Source organism: Grampus griseus (genome assembly GCF_964374135.1).
Source record: "Grampus griseus genome assembly, chromosome: X".
Lineage (NCBI taxonomy): Eukaryota > Metazoa > Chordata > Mammalia > Artiodactyla > Delphinidae > Grampus > Grampus griseus.
The window spans coordinates 93,263,007-93,288,326 of NC_138999.1; the positions used below are offsets into that span (position 1 = coordinate 93,263,007).

The 25,320-nt window shown below is 40.0% G+C and overlaps 1 protein-coding gene across 1 annotated transcript in view; it reads left to right on the plus strand.

The window, feature by feature from the left end:
• Positions 1-5,763: 5,763 nt before the first annotated feature.
• The window catches only part of VSIG1 (V-set and immunoglobulin domain containing 1), a gene marked incomplete at both ends in the record, with an annotated part of 33,086 nt that continues 13,529 nt past the window's right edge, over positions 5,764-25,320 (plus strand). The window contains 2 exons of the mRNA XM_082646878.1: positions 5,764-5,812; positions 17,183-17,343. Of these exons, the coding sequence (XP_082503004.1) occupies positions 5,764-5,812; positions 17,183-17,343 (210 nt within the window). The remainder of the gene's footprint in view (positions 5,813-17,182; positions 17,344-25,320) is intronic.

Here is a 25,320-nt window from a genome sequence, read left to right on the forward strand (position 1 = left end):
AATTAAATTTAAAAAACATATATATATGAAAAGCTTTACTCCCAGATCTCTCTGTCTGTCTGTTTGTCTCTCTCATAATGGTGCCATAAGAATGGCCTTGGTCTGTCTTTTGGAAACCTGAGATTGACTTCTGAGCCAGCTCCCAAGCCACACGAAGACAGCAGGCTCATTACCTTATAATTATGCCTCATTTCTTGACCACAAAACAGCATTACTGAACTTGATCACCTACCTTCACTATTAGAATTAGCCTCAAATGAACTAGCTATTTTCAAAGAGAAAATTCCCTTAAAGGGTAAGGATTTGCTCTAATTTAGGACATTAGGGCGTTAAAAAAATATTTCGCCGTATGTCACACAATACACAAAAATAAATTCCAAATGGATTAAATCCAAATTCACAAATTTGTTCATTTAACAAAAAATTATTGAGTACCTGGTACGTGTAAGGCACCATTCTAGGCCCTTGGTAAAACAGACAGAAATTCCTGCCCTCTTGAAACTTACTTTCTAGTTGGGTGAAAAAGTAAACAATAAGTAAGCTGTATAGTATGTTGGACGTTAATGAGTGCTATGAAAAAAGGAAAAGCTAGTGGGGACTGGGAGGGCTGGAGTGGGGACAGCTGCAGTTTTAAATTGTGTGAATAAGGGAGACGTTGAAAACTGACATTTGAGCAAAGACGTGAAGATGAGGGAGTTTGCCCTGTTGATATCTGGGGTTAGAGTGTCACAGACAGAGGCAACTGCCAGTGAAAATGCCCTAAAAAGTGGGAGCATGCCTGGCTGGTGTGGAAGGTCAACAAGAAGAGCAGGTGGCTGGAGCAGAGTGAGAGGGAAGAATGGTAGGAGATAAGGTTGGAGAGGTGTGGAATGGGTGATGCAGATCACCTTAGGGTCTTCTAAGTCATTTTAAAGACTTTGGCTTTTACTGTGAGAGAAATTGGGAACTATTGGAGGATCTTGAGCACAAGTGAGACGTAATCTGACTTACATAGAAAAGAATCACTCCAGTTGCCGTGAGAATAGACAAGGGGGACAAAGGCGAAGCAAGGAGACCAGTTAGGGACCTATTGCAGTGAGCCAGGCAATTGATGATGGCGACTGAGACTCAGATGGTAACGGTGAAAGGTGGGAAAAGTGGTCAGAGCCTGGGTATATTTTGAACACGAACCCAGAAGAATTTGCTGATGAATTAGTTGTGGTCCATGAGGGAAGCAGAGGAGTCAAGGATAACACAAAGGCTTTTGGCCTGAGAAAGTGGAAGGGGAGAATTGCCATAACTGAAAGATGGGACAAAATGATAGAAACACTAGAAGAAAGTATAATATTATATATTAATATTAACATTATATAATAATATTTCTATAGTCTTGGATTAGAGAAGGATTTCTTAAAGAAGACATGAAACTCAGAAGCTGCAAAGAAAAAAAATTGCTAGATTTAACTACGACAAAATGCAAACTTCTTTATACTAAAAGACAAATTTTTTAAAAAAGTGATGGGCTGGAAGAAAATATTTGTAATGTATGTACCAAACTCAGATTAAGATTCATAACTGTAAAGAGTACTTCTACAATATGCAAAGATAACTCAGTGAGAAAATGGTATAAGGTCATAAAACAGGCAGTTTACAGGAAAAGGAACAGAAATTAGGCCAGTAAATCTATGAAAAGAGGCTTAACCTCATTAGAGAAATACAGATTAAAACAACAATGCAATACCAGTTTTCATCCATGATACTAATAAAATTAAAAGACTGATAAATTTCATTGTGGACAAGGCTGTGGAGAAACGGGCACTCTCATACGCTCTTAATGGAGGTGTAGATTTGTAAAGAATTTCTGGTGAGCAATGTTTCATAATCTGCCCCAAATTAAAATGTTCATACCCCTTGATCATCCAGCAATTCCATTTCTAGGTACCTAATCTACAGAAATAATCACATAAGTGGGCAGAAATATAAGCAAAAGGATGTTCATTTCACCATTGTTTATAATAGTGAAATACTGGAAATGACCTAAGAATTCACCAAGAGGAGAATGGTAAAGTAAGTTGTGGTATTGTACATTCATACTATGAAATACCATATAGCCTTAAAACGGATAAGGTAGATCTATAGATGTACTTGTACATGGTGACATAAAGAGATAACAAAAGCGCTTTCTGGGGGGAAAAAAACCAACTTAATAGAACAATACATATGTTATGATTACCTTAAAAAAAAAAAAGAAAAAACCCACCTTATGTGCATGTGTGTAAATTCATAGAAAGGCTGAGAAAAATGAAAAACTCCCATTGCTTGGGAACATGGCATGAGATTACACATGTGGGTGAGAGAATGGAGACTTTCTTTTTATCCTCTGTATGCTTCTTTGTTCTTTGAAATCCCTTTACAGTCAAAATGTATTACTTTTGTAATTTTTAAGTATAAAAAAAATGAGGGATAAGTCAGATAGTGCACGTTTCTGAAAGTTCCCAGAGAAGAACCCTGAAGGCAGTGGCATGTTTGTTACGATACAGTTACACTGTGCAGTGTGACAGGAAGGACAGCATCTAATCCGTGCTCTGTGGCCTTGGGAAAGACACAACGTTTCTGAGCCTCTGTTTTCTTATACAGAGAATGTAGATAATACCTGCCCTATTTTATTATCAGTTGTGAAGATAAAATGGAAAAGCAGTTTGAAAATTGTAAAGCTCTGTAAAACTCTGCAAGATATTTGATAATATTTCACATGCCAGTTAATGACTCGCTTCTTCTGAGCAATAGTCAATGACATCAAAATTCAGTCCGAAGTGGAAACTTTAGATGATCTCTTATTTTAACAGAGCTCTACCTGTCCAAGTTAGTTCCCACATAGCAACAGTGTAAGCATTTTACTTAAATTTTCTAGAGTGTTTTGTGTTTGTATGAGAGGTTCTGGTGCAGATGGATTTTGGCAATAGCCTTAAGCTATACCCTCCACTCCCCATCTCAGGGCCAATCACCCTGGACATACTGAATTAATCAGCAGCCTCTTATTTAGCACCTGCTTTGTGCTTAGCACTCTCCTGGGGGCAGGAGGCCAGACGTTCAGGTTTGCCTGGGACTGTCACGGTTTACACTATCTGTCTCATGTAATTGCTAATAGCACCACTTTCACTCTCAAAACTGTCCTAGTTTTATGATTAATTATATAATCACCCTACTATATCATCTATGGCACACGGAAGGAAACACAGGAAGTCTTTAGCTGATAAACACCGGACTCAGAGATTTCTTTCCCCATTCCAGCTCCCCACCACTGGAAAAGCCAGTATTACTTCCAGAGGAGCCATTATGAAAACTATGGGTCTCTCGGAGGCTTGGTGGCTCAGAGGTAAAGGCAGAACCAAGGCTGAGAAGAGCTGGTGTGGACCTCCAGAAGGCTGCCCTACAAGTTGTCCTCCTCTGTAAAACCTCCCTCAGACCATTTGTCTTTATTCATTGCCTGATACTCCTGTTCAGAGATTTACCTGGGGGAAGACAAGCGTTCTATTTTCAATAGTGTAAACAGGTTGGTGAATGTTCATGGCAATTGATTTTGTTCCCTCCTAGTATGGAGCTGATACCTGCTTATACAGAGGAGGGAGTGTGTTTCTTGGAGGAATAGGATTGGAAAGAAAACAGTAATTTTTCCGCACAGGATTTTGGGGGAGTAAGACCCTCCCTTAGGGAAGCCTAGGTACACAAGGGGCCAGTGGACCACGAGGGTGGGGGGCAGAAGGGAAGGTGGGTGACAAAGACATGTAATAGTTATTTGGGAAAAAACGTTGCCTTGTGCTCAACCTGTGTCTTGGGAAAGGAAAGGAATGTTCTTTCTCTGCCACCTGCTGCCCCTTCTTCTCCTCCCCTCCCCTACATTGCCCAGCACCCAGAATTCAAGCCAGCGCTAGACTATGCTCTGCGTAGGTTTGGGAATGAGACTTCATTTATAGCATTGCTTTAGCAGGAATGTGTACTCCTGGGTTCAAACAATGGGCTTACCAATACATTCTGGGGCATACCCTTTCTTAAGTTGGGAACTCCTTGTATAAGACCTGGTCCCTGCCCTGGAGGGGCTCACAGCCAGTGGATTTAGGGGAGACCCCATTAATAAACAGGAGACTACTGAAGAGTAATCAGGAGCCAACTGTAGGGTATTGGATCTAAGTACAATACAGATTTATCCAAGAGGGAGCCCAGAGAGGGGCGGTTTGCGGGCTCTTCAAAATTTTCACATAGGACAGCATGACTGATCTGTGCTAAGAATATGCTTAGAGAGCAAAAGCAGGGAGGAGAAAGTTCTAAGTAGTGATGGAATTCACCTGAAGCCAAAGTTTGGCATCAGACATGAACATGGACAGAGAAGGCTTTGAGAAGGTATCATACCTGATGAGAGCAAAATGGCTTTCTGAGGAGCAGTGGGAAACCGGCTTGGCTGAGATGAGATGGTGTCAAATATTTCCTGTGAATTAAAATTCATAAAACATCTCACTGCAACTTGCACATATTTCATGGGACTGAACACTTTGAGGCAATAACCTTTGACAGCATTTTTCAGGTGGATGACTTAACATGACTTAAGCTCAGATGAGGTGAGGACCAGAGGCTGGAAGGCTGGGAATTCAGAATAAGGACTTTGGACTTGATGAAAGAGTCCATAATGGTGTCATTGAAGATGCGTGATCAAGATTGGAACATTGGCATGTGGCTGGTACACGGAGTGAAGGGGGAAGGAGTCAGGGAGACCATTTAGGAAGCTGCTACAGTAGACTAGAGGCGAGGAGCTGCGTGCCTGGACCGGGATGGAAGCAGCAGACTGGAGAAGGGACAAATCTGAGAACTACTGTAGAGACAGAAACACCAGCATTTAGAGCTTGCAGGTGAAGAGCCAGAGGAAGCCCTTATGTATCTCAGGGTAACATAAGCATGAGAGCAACTTTGTTAGAAGTTCATGTTCAATTGAAGGCCTCTCATCTCTGCAGCCTGCCATTCCTTTCTAGTGAACCCCCTTTCCAAGTTAACTCTGTGGTACCTATTCAGTATCCTAATTCTGCAAAAATTCAGGCTCATCCAATGGAAGTCTTAAAGCATTTATTCATTCACCTGATTTTGCAAAATTAGGTGGATGAATAAATGCTATAGGGTTTCTAACTTGGAAGACAAAAGCATGCAATTCATCCTACTGCTAGGGCTTCACAAAAGTGTGACATGTCCAGAGTTTGTTCTCATAGAAATGAATGCTTTCTTACTTCATGTCCGCTGTGCCCTTCCTGTGAACCCTGTCCCCTGAGAAAATCTTAGAGCACCAATTTGCTAACTTAATTTGTAAAAGGTTAGTGAATCAATGCCCTGAGACTTTTATAGAAGTATTTGAAATTAATTAGCCTTGTCAACTTTTATTTATATAGGCTCTCTTCCAATTATATCTTTCCCCCCCAAGTATAACTTTTCAATAAGATTGATTTTAAACAATAAAACTTAGAGAATCTGTGTAAGATTGAAGAATTTAAATATGTGGGTTTATTATTAACACAGTAGCAAATATGTCAAGGAAACACGCCCCATGAAAAGTGTTTCAAAGAAACACACATCTGCTCTGAGAAAGGTCTGTACCCAATAAGTAAGCCCGAAGAGGCTTGTTTGCTTGGTGATGCCAGCAGATAAGACTGGCAAACCTCGGTGTGACTGAAGAAGCCAGTTTGAGACTCAGCCTAGCCCAGGAGAGCTACTGGACCCTGGCCGCGCTCAGCGAACCTTGGCACGATGGTGTTCACATTTTGGAAGGTCTTTCTGATCCTAAGCTGCCTTGCAGGTAAGGAAAGGATCTCCAACCGACCACAGATCATTGGGAATAGAGTTTCTTTTTAAACTGAAATCACAAATTTTTACATAGACTATTCCCCTCCTGTGCTTAAAAGGAACTATGATTCGTATGCTGAATAAAATAATTTTCGGAAATCTTGCTCAGCAAATATGTGTCATGCCGATATTTTGGGGGCCCAGCCTGTAAATAGAATTGTTTTATGTAGTTTCTGAATAAGGATTTCTTTCACAGGAAAATCACAGTATCTCCCTTTTTTTCGTTTGAAAGTTGAACAGATGAATTTACTCAGAAGCTGAAGTTTGTGCCAAGGATACATTTTTCTCTGTTTTACTTCAGCATTTCCTTCAAACTCATTTTGATTGACTTGCTAAGCCTGGCCGGGAGTGCCTGCCATGCTTTACTATCTAACATTTCTTAAGAGTTGTCCTTTTCCAAACATAAGACTGTGTTTAGGAAAATATGTGAGTGTTTTATCATTGTGCACACTATGGGTGTTCTTAGGGGTTTGAGTGGAACAAAATTATTTTTAGAGTCAAAATCCTAATGTTGGTAGGCCCAGGAGAGATCACTAATTCAGAAAAACCCCTTGGCCAGTTTTTTCAAATACCGGATACATTTTGAATCTGTTCTTATGATAAATTAGGTCCATGGTAGATACAAGAAGGTTGTTTACCCAAGAAATGATATTTTTAAGCCATCAGTAATATTGGGCAGTTATTAGAATGAGGTTTACTAAACATATTTAATGACATAAGAAAATGCTCAGGATAAAATATTGAGTGAAAAAGCAGGATATACCCACATTCCTAGAATAAATTACTAGAAGGTTATATACCAAACTGCTCATGGTGATTGCCTCCGGCTGCTGGGATTATAGATTTTTTTTATCTTATTCTCTGCCTTTTTCATATTTTCCACGGTTTCTACAAAGAATATTACATAATTTTTATAATCAGAAAAAAGTGTTACTTTTCAAAACTATATGGTATTTAGTAATAGCTCTCTAAATGTTCGTTACTGTTTAAACAAACATGTTCCGTGGAGTCACCAGAAGGCAATACTGCATTTATCCAGTGATCTAACCAGGACTTAGAGCTGGAAAAAGCTGCCTTTCTCAATTTCCATCCTAGTGGGAACATATGTTACTATTTTCCCTTTCCCCCAGGGATATTCATTTTAAAACCTTAACTTTAGACAGTGAAAGTCTTTGTTCCTTTTAAAGAGATTCCAGTCATTAGCTAATTGGGTCGCCCCTGGGCCTTCTGCACTAGCCCTCTAAAAATCACACCTGTAGTCAACACCTACTTCCCTATGTGACGCCTTTCTCTGGCCTATACTAGATGCCAGTTTCAGAACAGTTGCAAGAGTGGTTGTTCACTCTAACAAACATATATATATATATATATATATATATATATATATATATAATTTTTACCGATTATAAGTGTAATGTATGGTCTTTGTAGAGAGGTTGGAAATACGGAAATGTATAAATAAGAAAATAAAAGTCACCAGAAATCTTACCAGAGATTTGGGTGAATTTCTTATTTTTTTCCTTTGCAAGTGTATGTATTACATTACAAAATTGGGTTTATACCTTGTATACATTTTTTTTTATTGTTTAAAACTTACTTAGATGGTGTCAGGATCTTACTTGATTATGACTTTTGGAACAAAGCCCAATCAGAGTGACCAATAAATACTTCAGAGACTTTGTTTTTAAATTACTGTATAACTGTTTTTGTTGGTGTATAGTGTACATATACAATTTAGCTGGCCCAAAGCAAAATGTGGTAGTGTCAGTCTAGTAGATAGAATGGAAATATGGTACAATATATGCTACAATATATTGTTGTTTGCTTACATAAGTATGGAAGTCAGAGAAAGAAAGACTTCAGTAATGTATGCCTGGCGTTAGTAGTGTCCATCAGTTGATCCAGAAATGGCTGTGAGGTAATGTTTCCATCCATGTGTAATTTGATGTCCTACCTGGACTTGTTTCCTGGTCAGGAAGAATGTCACATTTTTGGTGTCAAGCATGGTGCTTGGCACATGGTGGGCACATAGGAAAGGTTTACTGAAAGAATTAACTACCTTCCGAAATCTTGCCATTCGTGACATGGATGGACCTTAAGGGCATTATGCAAAGTGAAATAAGTCAGAGAAAGACAAACACTGTATGATCTCACTCATATGTAGAATTGTATCTAAAAACAAAAAACTGAATTCATAGAAACAGAGAGTATAGCAGTGGTTACCAGGGGTGGTTGGTGTGCGGTAATGTAGAGATGTTGTTCGAAGGGTATAAACTTCCGGTTAGAAGATGAATAAGTTCTGGGGATCTAATGTACAGCATGGTGACTATAATTGACAATACTGTACTATATGGTTGAAAGTTTTTAAGAGGGTAGATCTTAAATATTGTCACCACAAAAAAGAAAACATAATTATGTGATGTGATGGAAGTGTTAGTTAATGCTATGGTGGTAATCATTTTGAAATATATATCAAATCAACACTTTGTACAGCTTAAACTTACACGATGTTATATGTAAATCATATTTGAATAAAGGTGGAAAAATAAAACAGTGGATTACCTCCTCAAACCCCAAGCATCCAGAAATGATTTTCACTTACATATATAAAATGAATTTTTTGTACAGGTAAGCATGACTGATTTTATTTTAATGAAAACCTTTCTGCTGACTTCTAAGGAAGTTGGGTTAAATTCTACTTCAGGAAAATAATGTGAATCAACAATGTCTTCTGCAAAAAAAAAATGTCTTTTGCAAAAGTTCAAGCATATCATTTTAGATGCTTGTAATATATATTAGTCACCTGTTGGAAAGATATGTTAATGTTGTTTCCATTCTCGGAAGGTACGTGCTATGCATTTTAATGCCGTAATATATTTGAACTTTGGTTTTGCAGTCAGATCCATAAAGTTAGTGATCATTTGGTTATATTATTCCCTAACTCAAAAATGAAGCAATTTTGCATGAAGTTGCTGGAAATTAAATCACTTCAAATGCATCAGGTCAAATATGGCTATTTGGTATAACAGGAGAATAATAATCCCCCTACAAGCAAAGTGCCTTCCACATTGTAGGCATTAAATAGATGAATGAACAATCATTACCAAAACATGAGGCATTTAAAATCTTTCTAGAGTGTTGATTAACTCAAGTGTATACAACTTGGATTATTTTCCTTTAATAGTATTCACTGATTTTTAAAAGCAGTCACACATATTTCAACCATGTATGTGTTTTTTTTGGGGGGTGTTGTTTTTAATTCAGCCAGGTCAGTGAGTGAAATTGCAATTCTGAGTTTTGTTTAAATCAGGTACTAATCTTTATTTTGCTGTTTATTCACAGTCTTGTCAATGTGGAGATTTTTTCTGACTTTTTCAATTTTTAAATAATTTCTCAATTTAAACTAAATGAATCCAAAGGAAGGGAACATTTTTTTTTCCTGACACACACAGAATCACTTTCAGTTTAAGACTAAATTTGTACTGTTCACTATCCACATGTGGCTATTTAAATATAAATGAATTCAAATTAAATAAAATAAGAAATTCTGTTCTTCAGTCACACTAGCCACATTTCAGGTGTTCCATAGCTACACGTGGGTAATGGCTACTGAACTGGACAGCACAGCTGTAGAACATTTCCATCATCACAGAAAGTTCTATTGGACAGTGCTGGGATAGACAGTGGTCTCAGAGGTTTAAGTAGTGAGTGTGCACTAATTGAATGATGTGACATTTTTTTTAAAGTTCATCTGGAAATATATAACTCAGCTCCGAAATGTATTGTCATTATATTAGAGATGGACAGTTTCTGAAAACTGTCTTTTCTTCAGAATTTAAGGATTGATTATGGTGCTGAGTATTGGGAATCAGGGCAATAAAAATGGCCTGGAAATATTGCCTTGCCAATTGTTACCTATTTACAGAACAATGTGTCGTATTCTTAAAAATATGTTGTCTCACAGTAGATTTGGAGGTTACCATACTTATTCCGAGGTGATATTGTTGAGCTTTTACAGATCTCAATTTACATATTTATATGTCTTCTATTAAAAATACGTTGAAAATCCCAAATCCTTGATTTTCATTTGCCTCCATTCTGGTCTGTACTATAAATGGTTCCTCATGCGTTGACATGGCAGGCAGAGATTTTGTCTGTCTTGTTCATTAGTATTTCCCCAGTGTTAGCACTGTTTGTGGCAGAAAATAGGTGTTCAACAGATACTAACTGATAGGCATCAAGACTTCTTCCATGGCTTACCTTGTGTGAGAATTGTGTTTACTCTGCCTTCAGGCACTTTTGTCAAGGGTAGCCCTTAAAGGCTTTTTTGGTTTGTTTTTGGTTTTTGTTCTTTTTTTGCCTTACCTATCATAAATTATTACCTTTAGCCAATCCCATAATAGATACTGGGACATAAAATAGAGGACAAAAATGATGGCCAAATAATACCTTCAACATCCCTTTTTTAGGGGAAAGTTTATGGGAACTTTAATGGCCACCGAATCCCCATTCTATCCCTTTAATTTTGGATGCTTTAAAGACATTTGGAAGTCACTATTTGGGCATAGCCAGAGGTGGATGTGGCTAACTTCCAGGAGAAATGAGATGGGCTTCTGAGGGCAGGAGAGAGTCACTTAGCTTTCTCCAGTGAACTTTCCATCAGAAAATGTAGCTGATTTCTGCAGGCCAATTTTGTTTTGGGGATACGCATTATGGGAACCATAAACACATAGGGAGGAGAACATTGGGAAAGGGAAAACCGCATGGAGTTAGAAGGTGCTGCATTGGTGTCTACCCTAAAACACTTCTCTCAATTCATCAAGACATTGGTTTCCATGTAAACAGCCAACTCTAACAGAGAAGCAGCTGGACCAGATGGCCTGGCTGTGACAAAGGACATGGCTATTGAATCCAGGAAACCAAGGGTAATCAGTACCATGGTTTGCTTTTTCTTTAAAATTTTCAAAATGTTTAATTCTCTGAGTTCCTTTTGCCTGACCACTGTCATTAAGAAAAAATAAAATTAAAGTTGTCTTTGGGAAGGGGGCCAGGAATTTGTCTTTCTGTACTATTTCCTCTGATCTTCCCACCATCTTTGTATCCTCATCCTGTCCCAACCTGGAAGGCAGCTAGCGTTCTCACTCTAGCCCCCCTGCAGCATAGAGAGCACCTCTTAAACTTGACCTTTTCTAATACTTGCCTGACAGTCTTATGTTCCATCCGGGAAAGCTTCTATACTCTGACTTCGCAATGGATAATAACCAGTTATTACCATGAGCCAATGCCTCTATAGTGTTACCCAAAATATTGTCCCCTATAACATCCCTTGGGAAAATGTTTACATAGTACTAAGGATTTCAAGTACAGTGGTAGGCTGGATTTTGGGGTAGGGAGCTCTTTGGTATTCCTCTAAATCGTATGGGAAGCAGATCCTTTTCTAAGGCCAATAGTTCTCTTAGGCCCCTTTTACAGTCTTAAATCTTGAGGGAGATTTCTGGTTTGGGCAAAATGACATAGATCTGTGTCTCCTTGCTTCTCCCTACTAAGCACAAGTATAAAGCCTCCCTGGAAATAATGCAAGAGACAACCAAGGGAAAACTCTGAAAGATAGTAAGAAGAAAGCAAACTGGCTTGGACCCTGGGAACTACAGAGAGGCAGGGTATCTTATGCCTCTTTATCCAAAGGAGGAAGGGGCCCCAGTCCTGGCATTTCTTGATCCTAACATAGCAGCCCACAGGGAGACTGATTCTTCCCCCAAACTGAGTGGGAGTCCCTCTAACATCAGATGAGCTCAACACCACTGGCAAGGGGCAATCATCAGGAGACCCACCAACGATAGTAGACAAAAGAAGCAATCTCCTTCCTCACTGGGCCTGAGACTCCCTACTTTCACCTAGCGATACTGAGGAGGGAGGGTGGAACAGATAAGAGGGATGAAACCACAGAAAGTATCTGGTTCTAGAAGGCTCTTTGTCTCTCCTCCCCCACAAAGAGACACCAGGGCAGCTGGGGGTTCCAATAGGAGTGTCCTGCCATACCTGTCTCCCACTGAGAGATACGCAGAAACCTGACCTAGGGAAATGCTTCCACGTGCTCAGGCGACGGGGTCAGGGATAAATAGAAGCCCTGGTGACCCCAGATAACCAAACAGACCAAAACAACACCACAAAAATTAAACTGGCATTAGAAATATGCAAAAATAGGCCAAGACCTGTGTGCAAAACATAAAACAAAAGTGACTGTCTGCTAAAATAAAAGATTTAAGTAGGAGTTTTCTAACACAATGCCTGTAGGTTTTGACAAACGTATAATCACATGTATCTACCATTATATTATTGTACAGAGTATTTTCACTCCCCTAAAAATCCTCTGTGCTCCACTTATTGATGTCTTCCTCTACACCAACCCCTGTCGACCGCTCATCTTTTTACTGTCTGCATAGTTTTGCCTTTTCCACAATGTCATATAGTTGGAATCATACAGTGTGTAGCCTTTTCAAATTGGCTTCTTTCACTTAGGAATATGCATTTAAGGTTCCTCCATGTCTTTTCATGGCTTGATAGCTCATTTCTTTTTAGCACTGAATAATATTGTCAGTGTCTGGATGTACCACAGTTTATCAATCCATTCACTTACTGAAGGACATCTTGGTTGCTTCCAAGTTTTGGCAGTTATAAATAAAGCTGCTATAAACCTGTGTGCAGATTTTTGTGTAGACATAAGTCTTCAACTTCTTTGGTTAAATATCAAGGAACACAATTGCTGGATAGTATGGTAAGAGTATGTTTAGTTTTGTAAGAAACCACCAAACTATCTCAAAATGCCTGTACCATTTTACATTCCCACCAGCAACAAATGTTGCTGGTGCTCCACATCCTCATCAGCATTCAGTGTGTCACTGTTGTGGATTTTTTTTAAAAATTTAAAAAAAATTTTGGTTGCGCCATGCGGCATGTGGAATCTTAGTTCCCCGACCAGGGATCGAACCTGTCCCCCTACATTAGAAGCGCAGAGTCTTAACCACTGGACCACCAGGGAAGTCCCCCAGTAGTGTTGTTTTAATTTGCATTTCCCTGCTGACATAAAATGTGGAGCATCTTTTCATATGCTCATTTGCCATCTATATAGCACCTTTGGTGAGCTGTCTCTTTAAGGTCTTTGCCATTTTATAATCTGGTTGTTTGCTTTCTTATTATTGAGTTTTAAGAGTTCTTTGTATATTTTGGATAATGGTCCTTTATTATCTTTGTCTTCTGTAAATATCATGTTTTTGGTGTCATCATCAAACCCAAGGTCATCTAGATTTTCTCTTATGTTATGTTGTAGGAGTTTTATACCTTTGCTTTTTACATTTAGATCTGTGATCCATTTTGAGATAATTTTTGTGAAATGTGTAAGTTCTATGTCTAGATCCTTTTTTTTTGGCACATGGAAATCCAGTTGTTCCAGAACCATTTGTTGGGAAGATTTTCTTTCCTCCATTGTATTGCCTTTGCTCCTTTGTCAAAGATCGGTTGACTATATTTATGTGGGTCTACTTCTGGCCTCTCTATTCTGTTCCATTGATCTATTTGTCTATTCTTTCATCAGTATTACACAGTCTTGATTACTATAGCTTAATAGGAAGTCTTTAAGTTGGTTAGTGTCAGTCCTCCAACTTTGTTTTTCTCCTTCAGTATTTGTCTTGGTTATTCTGGGTCTTTTGCCTCGCCATATAAACTTTGGAATAACTTTGTTGCTATCCACATAATAACTTGCTGGGATTTTGACTGGGATTACATTGAGTCCATAGATGAAGTTGGGAAGAACTGATATCTCGGAAATATTGAGTCTTCCTTAAACATGGAATATCTCTCCATTTATTAATTCTTGTCTGATTTCTTTCATCAGAATTTTTTAGTTTTCCTCATACAGATCTTGTACGTATTTTGTTAGACTTACACTGAAGTATTTCATTTCTGGGAGTGCTAATGTAAATTGTATTGTGTTTTTTTGATTTTAATTTTATTATAGTATAGTTGATTTACAAAGTTGTGTTAGTTTCAGGTGTACAGCAAAGTGATTCAGTTATACATATACATATATTCGTTCTTTTTAAGGTTCTTTTCCCATATAGGTTATCCCAGAATATTGAGTAGAGTCCCGTTTATAGATAGGAAAGCGATAAAGTTTTGTACATTAACCTTGTATCCCGAAAATTTGCAATAATCATTTATTAGTTTCAGGAGATTTTTGCTGATTCTTTTGGATTTTCTACATAGGCAGTCATGTCATCTCTTGTTTCCTTCACAATCTGTGTACCTTTTATTCCCTTTTTATGTCTTATTGCATTAGCTAGGCTTCCAGTATGAGGTTGAAAAGGAGTGATGAAAGGGGATATCCTTGCCTTGTTCCTGACCTTAGTAGGAAAGCTTCTAGTTTTTCACCATTAAGTATGATGTTAGCTGTAGGGTTTTTGTAAATGTTCTTCATCAAGTTGAAGAAGTCCTCTGTTCCTAGTTTATTGAGAACTTTTATCATGAATGCATGTTGGATTTTGTCAAACGCTTTCTCTGAATAAATTGATATGATCATGTGATATTTTTCTTTAGCCTATTGCTGTGATGAGTTACATTAATCAATTTTCAAGTGTTGAACCGGCCTTGCATAGTTGGGGTAAACCATTCAGTGTAATCTCTCATATCAACAGGCTAACTTAAAAAAAAAAGAGCATATCAATTGATACAGAAAAAGTACCTGACAAAATCCAACACCCATTCATGAAAGAGAGAAACCAAAAAACCAAAACAAAAAACCCAAAACCTCTTAGCATGTTAGGAATAGACGATGTGTTAGTTTCCAAAAGCTGCTGCAACAAATCGCCATAAACTGGGTGGCTTAAAACAGACAAATTTATTCTCTCACCGTTCTGGAGGCCAAAATTCCAAAGTCAAAGTGCTGGCAGAATTGATTCTGGAGAATCCATGCCATGCCTTTCTCCTAGCTTGCTGCTAGCAATTCTTGGCGTTCCTGGCTTGTATATGCTTCACTCCAATTTCTGACTCCATCTTCACATGGCCTTTCCTTCTATGTATCTGTGTGACAAATCTCACTCTCCTTGTTCTTATAATGACGGCAGTCATTGGGTTTAGGCCCCACCTTAAATCCAGGGTGATCTATGTCATCATTAATTACATTGCAAAGACCCTGTTTCCAAATAAGATCACATTCACAGGCACCAGGGATTAGCACTTGTTCGTATCCTTTTGGGGGCCCCAATTCAACCCATGGCAGAATTCCCTTAACTTGATAAAGAACATCTACAAATATCCTATAGCTAACATTGTATTTAATGGTGAAATACTGAATGCTTTTCCCCTAAGACTGGGGACAAGGCAAGGATGTCTACTTTCTCAACTCTCTTATTCAATAAAATACTGGAAGTTATAGCTGCTGTAATAAGGCAATAAAAATTAATTAAAGACATACAGATAGGAAAGGAAGAAATAATGTTCGCTCTACCCAACAAAAGACTAGCATCTAGGTTGTATAGAGAACTCTCAAAATTCAACAGTAAAAAATTAAGCAGTCAGAAAATGGGCAAAAGACATTTTGCTGAGGAAGATATACAAATGGCAAATAATCACAGGAAAAGTTATTTAGCATCATTAATTTGCATTAGGGGAATGCAAATTAAAATCACAATAATATATTACTACGCACCTATTAGAATGGCTAAATTAGAAAATAGTGACAGCACCAAATGCTGATGAGGATGTGGAGAGGCTGAACCGCTCATACACTTTGGAAAACAGTGTGGCTGTTTTTTGCTTTTACTTTTAGTAAAACTAAACATGTAACTACCATCTAACCCAGCAATTGCACTCTTGGGAATTTATCCCAGAGACATGGGAATTTATCCTCATACAAAAATCTGTACATGAATGTTTGTTGGAGTTTTATTCAACTGCTAAAAACTAGAAACAACCCAGATGTCCCTAAATGGGTAAATGGTTAAACAAATGATGGTACATACATAACATTGAATGTTACTAAGCAATAAAAGGCAATGAACTACTGATACACAGAACAATTTGGATGAATTCCTAGGTAATTATGCTGAGTGAAAAAAAGCTAATCAGCAAAAAGGTTACCATGCTTCCATTTACGTAACATTTATGAAATGACAAAATTTTAGAAATGGAAGACAGGTTAGTGGTTGCCAATGCTTAGGATCAGGGATGGGGTACAGGAGGGAGGTGAGTGCGATTATGGAAGGGAAATATGAGGGATCTTTGTGGTGGTGGACTGTTCAGTATCTTGACTGTGGTTGTGGATACACAAACCTACACATGTGATAAAATTGTGTAGAATTAAATGCATACACACACAGGAGTACAAGTAAAACTGGAGAAACCTGAAATGAATAAAATCAGGGGACTGTATCAATGTCAGTGTCCTGGTTGTGATATTATACAGTAGTTTTACAAAATAAGTTACCATGGGGGTGCTGAGTAAAGTGTACATGGGATCTCCATCTTATTTCTTAGAATTGAGTGTGAATCTACTATTATCCCAATAAAATTTTCAATTAAATATTGTTGAGGGCCCAAAAGACTTTTTGCTATGTAGGTTATTTCTATCTATATTTATTGTATTAGAAAGTAAAACTAAAAGAAATTTAAACACAAAAATACACAAACATGCATTCCATTAGCCACTAGAGGAATATCATTACTTGTCCTGTAACTGCTGGAACACTCCGTTGTACACTCATGAGAAGATGAGAGTGAAAAAAATAACAACTTAGTATTATTATGAACATCATTTTGATCTTGTAGCCTCCCCAAAATGGTCTCAGGGCTAGGATGACCAACTCATCTAGTTTTACTGGGACTTTCCTGGTTTAAGCAGTGAAAGTCCTGGCAAAACCAGTATAGCTTGCCTGAGACTCACCTGGTTTTAAAACTGAAAGCGCCATATCTACAGAACCTCATCAGCCCTGGGCAAACTGAATTGGTTGTTCTCCATACTCATGGACTTTTTGGGTCCTTGGACAACGCTTTAAGAACCTCTTTGTCAGGCCATCCTTACACAGAAGAAATTCCCAGTTCAGTGTTATTACCTCACCATCACGTAGGAGTTGAACATCTTCACATTGTAATTTGTTAGAAACTCCCCTACCCCATGCCAGTTGCTTGCTCGACTTTCCTATATGGTTCATTCTACATTCTCCTTACCTTGGATTCCCCAAATAAGATGTCATTGAAAGTGCTTTGTAATGAAAAAAATGTCGTCAGAATGTGAGTGTGTACCATCGTTTTTTGATGATTATCTTTTCAGGTCCAGTTCGTGGAGTGCAAGTGACCATCCCAGACGATTTTGTGAATGTGACTGTTGGATCTAATGTCACTCTCATCTGCACCTACACCACCACTGTGGCCTCACTGGACAAGCTTTCCATCCAGTGGACATTCTTCCATAAGGAGTCACAGCCAGTTTCTGTAAGGACTTCTTCCCCCTAAACTCCTCTCCTTTGGTAGTCCTGACATAAACTGTTGGGGTCAGTGTGAGAAGAAGGAATGTTAAGCCAGTGGCAACAGGAGCAGAACCTCAGATGCAAGGTGTTTGAAGATAGCTGTTTAGGGAAGATCATCATCTAAGTGACTTGGCTTTTGTCCTCTCCTCATATTCGGTTACAGCCTGTTATCTCAATTCTGTGTAGGTCAACATCAAGTATATCATGCATTCTAGAGTAGACAGGAAGGGTCTTTCTCACAGGTGAAATGAGCAGTAGTTCTGAAAGGGCTTCTCCCATCCCCCAGATCTCTCCCTATTATTTCCAGAAAACCCCAGTTCAAATATATGTCCTAGTTGATCTGCAAATCTCTGTCAAACTTAATATCTGGGCTCTGCCTGTCAAGTGAGCTAGCTCATTGTGACAGACTGAGTCCTGATGGAATGAGACTCTCCAGGTGGGTGGGTAAGGGCAAAGTAGTAATGAACCTTGGGAAATAAAAGGCATCTGGAGGCTAGAGGATAAGAGGCAGGAGGGGAGGCTAGGGTCTGGGGAAGAGGTTGCTGGAGGAGGGTGGGTGAAAGTCAAAGGAGGAGGATGATTCTACTTGCAAGCTGCCTATTCCCAGATTTTTTTCATCTGGCCCTAAGGGTAATGCCTTCTTTAAATTAGTCCAGGGACTAAAATGGTATACTCAAAAGTATGTGTGTGTGTGTGCATGTATATACACGTGTACGCATGTGCATGCACTCACGCATGTGAGTGTGCAAGCATGTATGCCAACACATATCCCTTGAGGGAAAAAGTCTGTAGCTTTCATGAGGTTTTCAGAAGGATGTATGATCCAAACAAGGAGTTCAGAGAAGAGACAAATCAGTGTGGTTTGGATATAGTGGAGTTGGGCCTTAAAGGAAAGCAAGGGTTCTGATTATAGAAAGACAGAGGGAGAGGCAAGTTGAGCGGGCTAGAGGAGGCCCAAGGGCAGACGTGGAGAAGAAGGAGGGCCAGTGTCTCTTCAGCCATCACTGGTCTTTTGGTCTTTTGTCTTTACCAAAGGTCCTGAATATTTGTTTAGCAGGAAACATCGTTCAAGGGGAGACTATCAATGCCACCCTCTAATCAAAGTTCAACAATTTTGCTCAGTACTGGTTACCTTAGACAAGTATCTGAATCACTCTGTGTCTCTCTTCAAAACATGGTAGAATAGTAATATTCTTCTACATGGGCAGCACACCATGTAGCATTCAGTTCTCAGATCCACCCACTTTTTTTTTTTTACATCTTAATTGGAGTATAATTGCTTTACAATGATGTGTTAGTTTCTGCTTTATAAAAAAGTGAATCAGTTATACACATACATATGTGCCCATATTTCTTCCCTCTTGCGTCTCCCTCCCTCCCACCCTCCCTATCCCACCCCTCTAGGTGGTCACAAAGCACCGAGCTGATCTCCCTGTGCTATGCGGCTGCTTCCCACTAGCTATCCATTTTACGTTTGGTAGTGTATATATGTCCATGCCACTCTCTCACTTCATCCCAGCTTACCCTTCCCCCTCCCCACGTCCTCAAGTCCATTCTCTAGTAGGTCTGTGTCTTTATTCCTGTCTTACCCCTAGGTTCTTCAAGACATTTTTTTTCTTAAATTCCATATATATGTGTTAGCATACGGTATTTGACTTTCTCTTTCTGACTTACTTCACTCTGTATGACAGACTCTAGGTCCATCCACCTCATTACAAATAGCTCAATTTCGTTTCTTTTTACGGCTGAGTAATATTCCATTGTATCTATGTGCCACATCTTCTTTATCCATTCATCCGATGATGGACACTTAGGTTGTTTCCATCTCTGGGCTATCGTAAATAGAGCTGCAATGAACATTTTGGTACATGATCCTTTTTGAATTATGGTTTTCTCAGGGTATGTGCCCAGTAGTGGGATTGCTGGGTTATATGGTAGTTCTATTTATAGTTTTTTAAGGAACCTCCATACTGTTCTCCATAGTGGCTGTACCAATTCACATTCCCACCAGTAGTGCAAGAGTGTTCCCTTTTCTCTACACCCTCTCCAGCATTTATTGTTTCTAGATTTTTTTGATGATGGCCATTCTGACTGGTGTGAGATGATATCTTATTGTAGTTTTGATTTGCATTTCTCTAATGATTAATGATGTTGAGCATTCTTTCATGTGTTTGTTGGCAGTCTGGATATCTTCTTTGGAGAAATGTCTATTTAGTTCCTCTGCCCATTTTTGGATTGGGTTGTTTGTTTTTTTGTTATTGAGCTGCATGAGCTGCTTATAAATTTTGGAGATTAATCCTTTGTCAGTTGCTTCATTTGCAAATATTTTCTCCCATTCTGAGGGTGGTCTTTTGGTCTTGTTTATGGTTTCCTTTGCTGTGCAAAAGCTTTGAAGTTTCATTAGGTCCCTTTTGTTTATTTTTGTTTTTATTTCCATTTCTCTAGGAGGTGGGTCAAAAAGGATCTTGCTGTGATTTATGCCATAGAGTGTTCTGCCTATGTTTTCCTCTAAGAGTTTGATAGTTTCTGGCCTTACATTTAGGTCTTTAATCCATTTTGAGCTTATTTTTGTGTACGGTGTTAGGGAGTGATCTAATCTCATACTTTTACATGTACCTGTCCAGTTTTCCCAGCACCACTTATTGAAGAGGCTGTCCTTTCTCCACTGTACATTTCTGCCTCCTTTATCAAAGATAAGGTGACCATATGTACGTGGGTTTATCTTTGGGCTTTCTATCCTGTCCCATTGATCTCCATTGATCTATCTTTCTGTTTTTGTGCCAGTACCATACTTTCTTGATTACTGTAGCTTTGTAGTATAGTGTAAAGTCAGGGAGCCTGATCCCTCCAGCTCCGTTTTTCGTTCTCAAGATTGCTTTGGCTATTTGGGGTCTTTTGTGTTTCCATACAAATTGTGAAATTTTTTGTTCTAGTTCTGTGAAAAATGCCAGTGGCAGTTTGATAGGGATTGCATTGAATCTGTAGATTGCTTTGGGTAGTAGAGTCATTTTCACAATGTTGATTCTTCCAATCCAAGAACATGGTATATCTCTCCATCTATTTGTATCATCTTTAATTTCTTTCATCAGTGTCTTATAATTTTCTGCATACAGGTCTTTTGTCTCCTTAGGTAGGTTTATCCCTAGATATTTTATTCTTTTTGTTGCAGTGGTAAATGGGAGTGTTTTCTTGATTTCACTTTCAGATTTTTCATCATTAGTGTATAGGAATACCAGAGATTTCTGTGCATTAACTTTGCATCCTGAACTTTACCAAATTCATTGATTAGCTCTAGTAGTTTTCTGGTAGCATCTTTAGGATTCTCTATGTATAGGATCATGTCATCTGCAAACAGTGACAGCTTTACTTCTTCTTTTCCGATTTGGATTCCTTTTATTTCCTTTTCTTCTCTGATTGCTGTGGCTAAAACTTCCAAAACTATGTTGAATAAGAGTGGTGAGAGTGGGCAACCTTGTCTTGTTCCTGATCTTAGTGGAAATGCTTTCAGTTTTTCACCATTGAGGACGATGTTGGCTGTGGGTTTGTCATATGTGGCCTTTATTATGTTGAGGAAAGTTCCCTCTATGCCTACTCTCTGCAGGGTTTTTATCATGAATGGGTGTTGAATTTTGTCGAAAGCTTTCACCCACTTCTGATCAAACACAGCACAGCCCATGCCTCGATAGTGAGGGTATGAAGGAAAAGGCAGTCAGTCAGTGTCTAAAAATGGTGCATGCAAGAGAAGCTTGGGAAAGATGTAGTTGGACCTGTCAGGCAAGAACACCTGTACTGGACCCCTTCATTGTTTGGGGTCTCTAGGACAATGGCACCAGCTTTTAGGAGTAGGATGGGAGGGTCTGAGTTTGGTAACAATTCAGATCAGCACAAGCCCCTGGCAAAGCTGGGACAGTCTTGAGTTTGCCTTCTCATGCCCATGTCTGGAATTCCTTTCAGCTTCCTCCAAAAGGCTTTGGGACCTGTGGCTGCCTTGAGCAGGGCAGTGGTCAACTCTTGTCATAAGTTCATCTTCTTTTCCTCCCCCAAGATCATTGTGTTAAAGGAGCAGTTGACTCCAAGACCTAGTATTTCTCAGTACCCTGGAGAGAATATCATCTCTTACTGACTATCCCCCCCATGGGGTTCCTTTGTGAATGGGGGCTATGGAAGTATTCCATAAGTCTTCTGACCAGGAGCCAGGGTATTCATTAGCATGCTATTTCTCTTAGAGAAGCCCTCCTCTCAGAAGACATGGACAGATTCAGATAGTCAGTCCCTCAGCAGGGAGTCACAGCTGAAGCCTCTAGGCCCCAGAACAGGCAGGCTAGCATAGAAGTTTTGGTTCCCCTCTGATCACATGAATGGCCTCCTCTACCACCCAGCTAGTCACTGGTAAAAGTACAGAGACTTCACCTGCCCATGAACAGAACAGGCATTGACCCTACTTAGCATGAGTCTCTCAAACAACACTTACTCTTCCAGAATAGCCACAGTGGAAGAAACCCTGTGCCATCTTCACCTTTCTAACACACATATAATGTGGACAACCTCTTTCTAGAACCTAGTATCTTTATATTCCATGGCCGCTCAGATTCTTCCAACTTGGCCTCTGCAGATAGCATTCTATCAAATGCTTTTCAGATGTTGGTGGAGTGCGGGTGCTTCATCTCCTCAGGGGCATTTGAAAATGAGAGGAATATTGGTTTAAGTGTTATAAATGGGAGTCACTACCAGCATTTAGTGGGTGGTGGCCAGAGAGGCTTATTGTCTTGCAATATGTAGGAGAGACCCACACAGGAAAGAATTGTCTGCCCCAAATGCCAGTGTGGCTCCCACTGAGAAACACTCCAAGTTCTTCTCTTCCCACCACCCCTTCCCATCAAAGTTTATCTATTCTGTGTCCCATTCCCTCAGGTGTCTATCCTTGTTAAATCTGATAAATTAGTGTAATGCTAAGGTGTTAAGGACTGGTGATCGTTCACTTTGTTGTCTCCCGAAGAAAATAATTTAAGCCGAAACCCTCCATGCTTCAAAGAAGCAGTTCGGTTGGTGGGTGTCTCAGGCAAATGGCAGGCTGGGAAGGGAGTGGTTTGGAGGCAGGGAAGCCTTCCTTTTGGTGTTATATTCCTTCCACGTGCAATCCCAGCCCCCCATGCAGTCTAGAGAAAATTCTGGGCTTGAGACCATTGCCACTCTATGCTCCTCACCTCCCATGGCTAGCGCCTTTATGAACAGTGCAGGAAAGCAAGAAGCTGGAAGGGAAAGAATGGGTGGTTTGCTGTGGACTTCCATGCCCTCCTCATTTCCAAAATGTACCCACAAAGCAGCTCTGGAGGCTAAAGGCATTTATTAACTCCAACTCAGACTCAAACAGAAAGCAGACTGAATTCTTTCAACCCTTCTTGTTTATACTCCAGCTTCTAGTTAGAGAGCAGTGTCACAAAGCTGAGGGGAAAGAAATCTTTTTGGACAAATCTGGCTCCCAGCTGCATGGCCTCCTGTGAATAGGAACTTGGCACAGTAGGAAGAGAAAGGCTGTCATTGCAGCTGGCAGCCGTCGAAGGCCTCATGTGGTGAACCCACTCGGCATGGGAAGCATCATGCCAATGAATAGCAGCAACTGGCAGGAGAAAGGTTGGGTTGGAGTAGCGGATGGGATGGCCCCAAGAGGGGAAGGCTGCCTGGGAATCTTCCTCGTCTAAGGCAGGGCTATGAGTGCCGTGTTAAGGTATTCAGCGGGAATTGGGAGGTCTGGATTCTAGGTCTGACTACAAATTGTGTGACCTTGGGAAGATCACTTCCTATACTGGGGCCTCAGTGTCCTTTTCTGTAATAGAAGAGGATGAATCAGAGGTTGCAAACTGGCAGCCTCTGGGCCTGATTTGGCCAGTGGATGCATGTTGGTTGGCCAGCCCAGTATTTTGTTCATTTCCACAGTTTGAAAGCCTTGTTTGTCTTGGCTCTCCAGTTCACCACAGTTCCCACTATCCTCCATGATCTTACCACTATCCACCAGCCCCTCCCAGCCATTTCCCATATGTCCAATATCCAGCTGGTTCCTGAAGGCTCTTCAGCCTTAGCAACCATGAGCTAAGTTATCTCTAAGGGGCTCTTATAACTAATGTGCTATTATGTCTCCACATGTCAGCCTCTAATATCACCAAGGGGCAGGCAGAGAGGACCTTGGGGGGAAAGTGGGGCAGTCTGTCATGAACACAGCCACAAAGGGCAAGTGGGCAAAAGAATGAACAAGCACCACTTAAGGGAACACTTGGATGGGTTTTCTTAAAGCTGACTTGTCAGCCCCCAAATCACCACCCCCAAAGGATGTGGCCTGTTGAACAACCATGACTTTTCCTGGGCCTCAATTGCTTTGATTTCTAAATTGACAATATACTTTCCTTGAAAAGTATACAAGACTCACAGGATCATGGGCCGGGATTTGGCCATTGTTCAGCTTTGATTTCTAAAAGGGTTATTCTTTTGTGGAAAATCGAATGAAGTTTCAGTCCTTCCTGTGTGATTAGATAAGTGGTTTCAGGAAAGCGTTTCATTTTGTTTCTCTTTACAAGGACAGTGTGACAGTGTGGACTTCCCCTAACAGAAAGTCCCTCCATCTGTGTGTCTGGCCGCTGACCTGCCCTGGGGACTTTCCTTCTCACACAGCACCCTGAGGCCAAGGCCTTTCCCTTTTAGGTCTCCATGTTACACCGCCTTACCTCCATTTCTCTCCCAGACACCTCCAGTATTATTTGTGCGACGGCAGGATATATCAGGCTACAGTGCGAGGAGCAAGGATAGAAGGGCTGGTGAAGGTCCTTTTTGTCGGGAAGTTACAAGTCCAGGGCCTCCTGACTTATTTGCTCATTGATTCCTGGCCAATCGTGAGACTTTTACAATGTGGCTTCTTTTCATGTCCTAGTGCTGACCTAAAACACATTCTCGTGGCCCCGTTTTCTGCAGTAATAAAGTCCTTTCAACTAGATCCTCTGGGACTTACTGTGGGCCGTAGGCAGGACTGATGTATCTCCCCGTGATGTCATCAGGCTTCAACATAAAACAGGCCGACCTACCCTCAGTCCTCCTAGGAGCAGGGAAGCGGCCAGATGTCTAAGTTGTAAAGGGCTTCCTTGATAGACCACAGGCTGCTTTCCAGGTAAGAGTCCACAGGACCGCAAATTGTTAATTAGAAAGTAAATAAGGCTAGCGCTGGCTAGTGAAATGGAAAGCTGGATATCTTGGACGTCAACTCACATGAAGGTAATAGACCTTTGACAAGTTGAACTTCCTCCTGGCCTACCTGAATACCTTAGGTTACACTGGCTTTCCAGTTTGTAAGTCAAACAAGACCCCTCTGGGGCAAAAGTTTGTGATTTCAGTAGGTGTGAATTGAATTATAAATGGTTCATTTAGGGCAGAAAAGAAAGCTAGTTGATGTTAGAGAACTGGAGGAGAGAGACAAGTTGTTTTCTCCTTAAATATACTCTTTTCTTTGAATTTTCCATCAGAATCTCCGTTTCTGCTTTAGTTTAAAAGTATATTGGCTTTCTACCTGAAGGAGAATACACTTGAATTTATCTAGACAATATCTTTTGGTTTACTGATTGCCTTCCCTCTCGTTAGCCTGTTAATGTAAAAGGCACTGGACAAGGAATTAGAAGAACGACGTTCTTGACCCGGCCCCACTGTTAACTTTGTGTGTCTTTTTTTTAACCTCTTTGAGCTTCAGTCTCTTCTGTAAAGTGAGGAGAGTGAATTAAATGAACCATAAGTCTCTTCTAGTAGATTTTATGAAATATTAATTGCCATTGGACTAGGGCAATCCCAGTTTATTGAATAATAAAAAACAATCACTGGAATTATACACATTTATATGAAACTAGCAAAGAGTGTAAATAGGCTTTGTGTATTATGAAGGGACCTCAGGGACCACCTAGTCCGGTGA